Source organism: Lepisma saccharinum, chromosome 8, assembly GCF_977018435.1.
Source record: "Lepisma saccharinum chromosome 8, izLepSacc3.1, whole genome shotgun sequence".
NCBI lineage: Eukaryota > Metazoa > Arthropoda > Insecta > Zygentoma > Lepismatidae > Lepisma > Lepisma saccharinum.
The window spans coordinates 46,127,163-46,137,207 of record NC_139236.1 but is presented as its reverse complement, the minus strand read 5'-3'; the positions used below and the strand labels follow the sequence as shown (position 1 = coordinate 46,137,207).

Sequence of the window (10,045 nt, the reverse complement as noted above, 5' to 3'; positions counted from 1 at the left end):
GAAACAATGATGCAGAATAATTCCTCAAATATGTCGGAAAACTAACGTTTTCCAAAGACAGACTGGCTCGTGTCTTGGAAGGAATTAAAGGAAATCAGGTCCTAGAGCTCACTTTCTCAACTGAGGAGATGAACACAATTACAAACATAGAAATTAGAAGTTGCTGGTTCGTCAACGAAGCGTCAGATGACGAGGAGGAGACTGAGATGGCAACGCTGGCGAGTAAGAAGCTATGGCCCGCAGTAACGCCTCAGCTGGAGCTGAAAATTGGTGAACACCGTATTAATGCCATATTAGATACAGGGTGCGAACTGAATCTGTGTGCTGCAGAGGTTTGGAAATTAATTTCAAAGGATATCACTAGCCCTCAATTGCGACACTGTAAAGATATTCGTTTAATTGACTTTTCTGAAAAGTCAGGGAAAAACCAGTAGGACATGTTATTATTGGGGCAAAATTAGGGAAAATGGAAACCCTCATCGACGTGCACGTAATAAAGAATCTGAACGTCGATCTTATCCTAGGTATGGATTTTCTAGCACAGTATGGAGCTTCCTTAGATATACGTAAGGGGAAAGTGTGCTTAAGGAACGACGGAGCCCAAGAAGTGGCGGAATTTACAAATTATAAAAACAAATTTTTAGAGGAGGAAAATTGTTTTGTTATTTTCGCCGAGAGCCAAGAATGCCCTAAATTACGTGTAGAAGAAAAAATTGAAAAACTGGTATGTAATTTGAACGAAAGTTGCAGTGACGTGGGAATATGTTTTAAGAATATCCTATTAGACCATGCAGAAGTAAATGAGGAGAGAAGATTATCCGCCAGCACGTACATAACATCAGAAAATGTAACTGTTCTCAAGAAAAGAAAAGGATGTGGCTTCGACGACTTGAGAAAACCTAGAGTACTGACCGCGACGATTCTGAACATCGAAAGAACCTATTAACTTGAAAATTATTCTGCATACTAGTGTAAATAATTTAACACAATTATGATATTATTATTATTATTAGTATTATAAAAAAAAACTGAGAACTTATATATATATATATATCTATATACATATCAATATCTGAGCATATATCATGTTATGTTAATGCCAACATTAATAACGTATTATTTATATTCTTATTACCTAAAATAGAAATTATTTAGTAAAGAAACATGTATTTAAAAAGGTTTGAATTGATGATAAGAAATATTTTATGTAGTAAGTCAATAATTTTGAACTATATCTCAAAGAGTGAATTTTCATTATAACTTAGAGTGTGAATGTAGTAAGTATACATATGTATATGTATACTTAATAGGATAAATCTCATAAGTGTTAACAAGGTGTTTGTTTAAATGATCAATGTTACAGAGTCAAGAACTGCAAATGAATGTTGAGTAATCCTGCAATTTTATGTTTGGTTAATATTAAATGTAATGATGTAAAATTAATTGAAAAGTGCAATTTAGTCTATAGAGAAAGAAAACTATATATTCCAGGGTTCGAGTCCCTATTCGAGCGCCTATGTGTAATAATTAGGCAAGATTTAACGTTAATTATTAATTGTGTTTTGATGAATTTCCCCTTCGCATATAATCTTAAGCTCAGAAAAAATTCATGTGTAAGGAGAGGGGAATGTTATAACGATAAAATCTTGCTAATTAGCAGGTAAATCAATTAATCATCGTAATAAGCAATAATATGCATTGGATTGGGGCTGTTCACCGGGAATTGGAAAGCGGAGAGCGAAGGACTAGCCTGTTTCCCGAGAGAAGAGGCCGAGCCTCGGGTAAAGAAATATAAAAATACAACTTTATTACCAATGGTCAGATTCAACTGAAATTAAATACAACCCAGCAGCAGATTATCATCGATGAAATCCCCAAAGCAGAATTTGATAGGAGGTAAATTAAGCCCGATATTAAAGGTTAAACATCTAGACTGGATAACAATAGTTACAGACTTCCTGGCACTCTCTTCGCAGCGGACGTGCAGATTACAATGGGCCCAGTTTTTGGCTAACCTCTCGTCGAGGTGCTTTTAGTACAGGGTCAAAGAACTCAAATTACACGGGCGCAGATAGCAGGATAAGAGGCTACGATTTGAGGAAGAATTAGCAAGGCTTGGACAGAGAGGGTACCGTAACGAACCTTTTGAATCGCAAATAAATAGACGAGCGGAGAAGCGGAAGGGACAGTATTATTCAGATTTTCTTCGGCGTGTTATCGTGGACAATCTTTCGCGAACCACCCGCGTAAAGTATCCGCTTTGTGTGCCGCACCGTTCCGTGTTGTGTTATTTCGCACGTGTCTGTGTATTATCAATATGGAGTAGAGACAGAGAAAGGCCCTGCTGGGGGGCGTCCGACCCAGTTGCCATACCTTGAAGATGCGGAGATCCTATCTTATCGCCCGGAAGCCATCTATTGACCACGCCGCAAACATCCACGACTCCACCACGAGGACTTTAGCCTGAGCCGACAAAGGTAAGCCGGAATGGAAGTGAAAACGGATACGCTTCGTTAGCCCCGTCGTGACATCCAATGAACTCGCTAATTACGTAAACATTACCAAGACATTGCTTATTACGGTGATTAAATTGCATCAACTATAATTTTAACATGTAAAACCGTACAGATTTCATTTATTCAATTATCCAAAGTATTTAACATTCAGATTGTACGACGCTATAAATTGTTAATACAATTATATATCAGTGATCCTCGTTAACCTCAAAATTAACAATATATAGATTAACATTCATTCAATAACAACAACTTAAAAGGAGTAGTGTTTTGTCGTACAGGTTAAGCTCCTGCCGGAACATGTTTTTTCCGTAAATGCAAAAGTAACTGTCAAATTAAGAACTGTTCAATTAATGTAGCTAACTTTAAACATGCCGCCGAACTATTATTGTACCAATTACTAATGTCTTTTGGATTGCCGAGATACGAATGTGTGAGTGAAAGTATGAGTGAAAGGGGCAATGATGTAATGTTTATGCATGTGCTCTTTTATAGAAATTACAGTGTATATATATATAACTAACCCTGTCGTGTGATTTGTTCTACCCTATATAATCTCTTGGGCTCCAACTGATGGCACTTACCCTGGGACAAAAGGTAAATAGGTTCTTAATGATTGCCTTTTGTTTATTTGTTTAATTGTTCTTGTGGGTTTGACATTACCCTCGTAACGTAGAATCAGAATGACGTCAGGCACGTTAAATAAGTAGACGTCGCGTTACGTAAAAAATGTGTGCAGTGAACCTACCATACTCGACGTCCTGCCTTTTTTAGATGAACGAGATGTGATTCTCGAAGTGAGTTTGGAGTCGATAAAGATATATAGATCTTGGTATAGTGCTTCTTTCGTTAGAAGGATATGGTGAAGCGTATAATTACCTTCACGAGCGATTTGTTTCAAAGGGTTTTCATATTGCAACGAACAACATTTATACACACATCATCTTTTAAAAAGTCGTTTCTTGTTCGTTCCATTGTGGAAAATATGATCATGTAACACATTATAACAACATTAAGCCTTCTTTCCATGATAAGAAAAACTAAATATGCTGACCAAGGCAGTAATTTATTTTATTAAAAACATAAACTAAACGTAACGTTTCAACCTTCTAGCAAGGTCTTCTTCAGACTCTGTATCAAGTACAAATGTAACAAGATACAAAAACAGGGCATTATATATACACAAACATTACTCCCTCCAGACTATTAGAAAGTTGTTCTGGAACTTTCTAGCAGGTGGCTTTCCCTTGTCAACTGTACTTTCACCTAAAAGACTAAACATATTTACTTCCACATAGAATGTGGTTGGACTTTTAATCTCACGCTCTTTTTCCATCATTTTTCTTCCTTCCCCTCTCCTCTTTCTCTCTTGTCCTTTCCACACTTTCTAACACCTTCTTCCATTCTTTGTTTAACTTCAGTCCACCATTCCAGTTCATTGTGTCTTCTTCACCTTTCTTCTCTATTTCCTTGGCCTCCTTCCATTTTCTCACTAGCATTCTCTTCTTCCTTCCGATCTGCTTAGCCTCATCCCACTCTATCTCATGTCCTGTTTCTCTCGTGTGTTTAAATATCGCATTTCTCTCTCTTTTAAGTCGTACATCATCCCTATGTTGTTTCAACCTGTCTTTCAGCCACATTCTATATGGAAGTAAATATGTTTAGTCTTTTAGGTGAAAGTACAGTTGACAAGGGAAAGCCACCTGCTAGAAAGTTCCAGAACAACTTTCTAATAGTCTGGAGCGAGTAATGTTTGTGTATATATAATGCCCTGTTTTTGTATCTTGTTACATTTGTACTTGATACAGAGTCTGAAGAAGACCTTGCTAGAAGGTTGAAACGTTACGTTTAGTTTATGTTTTTAATAAAATAAATTACTGCCTTGGTCAGCATATTTAGTTTTTCATGTAACACATGTATTTTTAATGAAAGCAGGATGGTCTAGCCTTTATTATCACAAATGTGAACAATTTTTCAATATGACACTTGGCTTTGAGTCAAAAATGAAGTGCACACTACTCAAAATAAGTAAGCTACTTGTAAATATATATAAAAATATAAACATTTTACCTCTTTGCGTCTTCTAAACATGGCACATCGTTCTCGTTCAGTACTGTGTCCAGTTCTACCTGTACTTTATGCTGTATCTCGGGATACAAGACCATGTACAGAATGGTGAAAGCCAACGTGTTCGAAACTGTTTCTGCAGATGTCATAAAGAGGTCCATCATGATCTGAATTATTTCATCATCTGTGAAGTAGAAAGATGAGACATAAGTTTTAAACGTAGACCAGATGAGTCTGGCCTTTCTAAATTGTACTTAATAAAAAATGCAGTCTCGTTATTTATTCGAAAGCTTTTTCTGGTTTCATAAACCAAAAATTCGAGTGGATGGAAAGTCTTAACTTTGTTTCTGTCCTGTGAAAATACCATGAATATTACATTTTTAGCTGATGTTCGAAATATGGGGATATCGGAGAATGTCCGAGAAGAAATGTACTGACAGAGTAAAACTTAATGTATCCTGACAAATAAGAAAAAAATAAACAAATTAACTGAAAGAATGAAAGAATGGAAATGCCATATTGGCAGGCCCAGGATACTGTACATCATAGAATCGCTAGAGATGTGAATTGCAGAAGCTACAAGAAATGAAAATTAGCAAAAAGAGAAAATGGAAGTACGAAAAAAGGTTAGAATACAGTTGAGTTATGCTAATTCGAAGTGGACAAGACCGAGACTATCTCGAATTACAATAAACTCTGACTGTACGGAATAACCTAGGAAAAATCGTAAGAGGTTAGGAAAAACAATATAACAAAAAAAATCTACAGTATGTGCAAAATGAGATATACAGTATTGTTATTAATATTGTACCTACATTGCTCAGTAGCTACAATAGTAACAATTATATAGGAAAAATAGTAAAAAATATTGAACTTATATTTTAATGAAATGGTCAAAACTTTTCAACAATAAATTGAATAAACCACTTAGGACAAGGACAGAAGAAATACAGAAGCAAATATATGTAGTAGAATAGAAATTATCAGGTCTAGCTACCTTAGCCTAATTCTAGTGTAATATAACTCCTATAATGTAATACAATGTTGAATGCTCCATTATAGCGGTAGTCGAAAAGGGAAAATATGAAAACAAAAGGCCAGAAATTACAAAACTAGAAGGCAGGGCAACAAATGTTACCTAAACAAAAATACAAAACCACATAGATTCTTCATAGGTGTTGCTTCTGGTTGTTGTTCTACGTAGAGCAATACCGCCTCCAACACAACGAAGTTTTTGTAGCTTTTTTGCCTCGGATTGTACGGAACATTGGATCGAGACTCAGTGATTGATTGATTTGGTTTGAATTACTTCGCCTTTCTGGCTAATCACAAATATGACGATGAATGATGATAATATGAAATTGATAAAGGAAATTCACAAAGAAGATACATGCACAGGCCGGTGGAGTGGTTAGCACAGCGCGCTACGACGCCAGGAGTCCCGGGTTCGAATCCTGGGTAAGACATGAATGTTTGAATTGTCCTGAATGTGAAATAGGGAATTGCGTAGAAGTGACTCATGAGAGAATTAAAAGATATTGACAGGGGAAACCACCGCTTAGGGATTTTTTAAAAAAGTTGATATGGCATCTGGCTGACTGCCACGCGGAAGTCCGGATTCGAATCCCGGGGCATGTGATATGGACCTGAAAATGTTTCAGTAGTTTCCCTGTTTCTGAGCGGCTCTGAGTCTCACCTTCAATTGGTACCTGGGGGCAACCCTCGGGAGTAAAGGTGGCCGGACGTAATGCCGATCACATCATCCCAAGATCGAGAATATGTGGAGATCTACCTTCACATCACCCCCTATACACTCACGGCATGTGTTCAAATGCACAGGGATACCTTTACAATTACCTGGTATTTCTCTTATCCTGACGTACCTGTGTATGAAAACCGACTTCCATCCGAGTCTTTCAGAAGGGCATCCATGAGATCTCTTGGTTTTCCCTTAATACCTGTTGTCTTGTGGTCAGTTATTACATTCTGGAATGTAAAAAAAACAATGTTTCAATACAAGTTAAGAGGAGTTTTACCTTTGTTTATTGCGAGTTTACGGTTGATCATCTTCGTTTATCTAAGCAGGATTAATATCAGTGCATTTCTGTCTTCTTTACGACTCATTTGGCACCAAGATAAAAGTTTGAGGTGTCGTCTTACAGAAAGGATTGCGTTTTAAATCCAGTTTGCGTACCGATAGGCTAATCTGGGTTCTGAATCTCTGAGAGCCGCCTAGGTGTCCGATCTATCACGTTGAACTGTCGACTCACGATCTCGACCCCGAAGGTCCTGAGTATGAGTCACGACAAATATTTGTAAGAGTTCCTTCATTAGATTTCAAGTTTCAACGATTAACCAAAATGTAGCAGAAAAAAAAAATAAAAATACAATATAATAATTGCTATGAGTGATAAAGAGTAACGAAAATCTAGAGTAGGGCATTAATAATATGTAACATTGATATATATATATATATATATATATATATATATATTAGTTTTGCCTGATGTAATCTCAATGCATACGATAGAGAACATAAACTATTTTCCACGCGAATACCGTTTCAATAATTATTTTATAGCATACAATGCCTCTGTTCATTTATCATAATAATTTATCTTGTTTTGTAAATTAAAAGTTTATTTTATATTACACAGTACAAGTACACAAGGAATGCAATTTCAAAACCTTCTTAACTTAAAATATTAAATACACTAAAATCCTAACACAAGTTTAATTTTAATTTATTCAGAAATATTGAAATGTGATAAAAACTTAATAATATCATGTATACCCGTGATTCAGAATCGATGGTACAAAAAGAAAAATCTCTAGCAAGAGCAGTGAGGGCGCCAGCCTAAAATAAGTGAGGGGTGCTACAGATTTCGGAGTCAAATTCTCGGGGAGCTAACTAATATCGGCTAAAAGGTAATTACGTAATACTTTACTACGGTATAATTGTACCAGCGACCTACTTTACAGTCAGATCCAGAGATAAATCACTGAGATGTTATGTTGCATTTTGTTCCACAGGCACGAATCTTTTATGTCAAATAAAATGAACTAATTTGTATTGTTTTCTTTTCCTAAGCCATTATCGAGAGGATTAGTATCACATAGTTACCATTCATATGAACAGTAAACAAAATACACCATAAGAAATACACTCATTATCAACTCGCTGGATTGATGGGGGTATGAACATTTCAATAACACAAAGCTTATAAAGTTCATAAAAGGCAATTTTAAATATTTCAACCAATGCAAGGAGCTGCTGAAGGGTCTTTATTTTGAGTTCCTTTCAGCCTCAGTGTGCCATAACTCTAAACTGTTCAATTACAACAGTTGGGAGTGGCGAAAGATTGTAGCTTTTCGTGCATCAGAAAAGCGGCACTAACTTAATAAAGTAGGCATCAAATAAACAAACCACCCTTGAATAGAAAGTATGTTAATGATGCCATTTTCTCTGCCATGATGAAATATATTTTACTTTTTCTTCTTCAACGACTGAAATTCAGAATTTAGGGCTAAAAATGGGGAGGATGCGGAAATGCCGTCTACTTAGGAGGTGTCACTCACAAGGGACAAGAATATTTTTACTACAAATTCACTTCCACTAGGAGACAAATACATTGACATAAAAGCAATGAATATTGTTGCAACTCTTGCACTGGGCATTTTGATTAGTGCAACTTTGCAAATACTGTATTCTGCAGGTGTACTAAATGGGAAACATACATAAAGTATGTTACTTATACGACTTTTATGTACCAGATATTATCAGAATTGGATCAACAATTTTATATTTGCTTCAAAGATTGATTCTTCCGAACAGAATCAAGTTTGTCCACTATGGTGGTACTGCAGAAATTATTTCCTAACCTCACAAATTTAATTAATTGACATGTAGGACTAGGACTGCGAGCAAGGAAATTGCCGAAGCCTGCTGGTATTCGCACCGTATTTCAATGATTACTTGATTAAAGTTGTATTAAGGTCTGTTATATGCACAGAGGCTAATAGGGACGAGAGCTACAGCTTCTAGTGGAATTGAATTGAATTGTTTTTTTGAAGTCCACTTTATGCACATATAGGTTAATCGGGACTGGACGTACAGTTTAAAGTGGGATCCGAAGCACTGTGCAATGTGCCTCCATCGGGTATCGAACTCGGGACCCCTTATTACAAGTTGACGACGTTGCCATTACACCATATGGGAAACCCTTCTAGTGGAATCTGAATGACTTAATGAAATGTTACCTCCACTGGGATCGAACCTGGGACCCCTTGATATAAAGGCAGCAATTCTATTGCTAGACCATGGAGGCTGGGTGGCCAATTTTAATATTTCCAATGTTTTAGCGTTTAGGAATTAGGTAGTTTGTGTACTCTTTCATTCTTTAATTTCGTATTTCTCCCTCAAGAATATTTGCAGTGATAAGGATAGGAAGGCTAGTATTGCTGCTGCCATAAACCTTCGGGTTTAGGAATGCTGGAGAAATAGTTATTTAAGAATAGATATAACGATGAAACCAATGAGCGAACATGTTTAACTCTCATGCAGTTGTCGGTACTCCAATGAGAAACTAACAAACAGAAAGGAAACATAACGCTTCTTTAGATTTTGAACGTCATCCTACTTATAAAAATTCACCTGTTAGACCTATTCCGAAATATAGTGATACCATTTACAGAGGCTGCCAACAACAATCAAGGAACAATCTCACATCCACTGAATACATCCATCTTCCAGGCAGGCAGATGATTTCGTAGCAATTATGGTGACTCCTGATTGGTAAATTACTTAGTATCGAATTACCAGTGGCCTATCGATTTCAGAACATATCGTAATAAAGTAATTGCGATCTAACCAAACCAGAAAATGTATTTGAACATTGTACTTGCCACAATGCAAGTTTTATAATGGAAAAATGTAAATTTTACTTTTTAAGTTTTCGGTTGAAATGCGTCTACCGTACTACAAAAAACTAGGGGGCTGAGGCCTCATTTTGGGGGCTTCAGCCCCCCTGAGCGAGAGTACTAAAAACGGTAAGCTGCCAATCACGGAAGGAAATCACAAGTTTTTGTTTGTGTGAGGTAGTGTAGCTAAACGCAGTTAGGAGCGCTAGTGGCGCAGTCTCTCAAGATGGCGACATCGAAGCAAGAGAAAGCATTTTACGTGTTGGATTTAGCTCGTACAGGGTCTATTTTGACACTTTAGAACGAAATTCAGTAAGTGTACACCGCATAGAAACTACATGACACAAAACATTGACGAACTGAAGCAGCGCATCTCTGAAGCAGTGGAGTCAATTATGTCAAGATATGCTGAGACGTGTCTGGTCAGAACTTGAATACCGTTTTGATATCTGCCGTGTCATCAATGCGACCATGTAATGATAAGGTAAGAAACTTGGATAACTGTATTTTCATTTCATGTCAATATGGTTACGGTGTGTCAT

The 10,045-nt window shown here is 36.7% G+C and overlaps 1 protein-coding gene across 1 annotated transcript in view; it reads right to left on the bottom strand.

Moving 5' to 3' along the window:
- Positions 1-4,582: 4,582 nt before the first annotated feature.
- LOC145991750 (sensory neuron membrane protein 1-like) overlaps positions 4,583-10,045 on the bottom strand; it is a 44,067-nt gene continuing 38,604 nt past the window's right edge. Inside the window, exons 12-13 of the mRNA XM_083127802.1 lie at positions 6,467-6,569; positions 4,583-4,767 (exon numbers count right to left, since the gene is read on the bottom strand). Coding sequence (XP_082983928.1) covers positions 4,583-4,767; positions 6,467-6,569 — 288 coding nt within the window. The remainder of the gene's footprint in view (positions 4,768-6,466; positions 6,570-10,045) is intronic.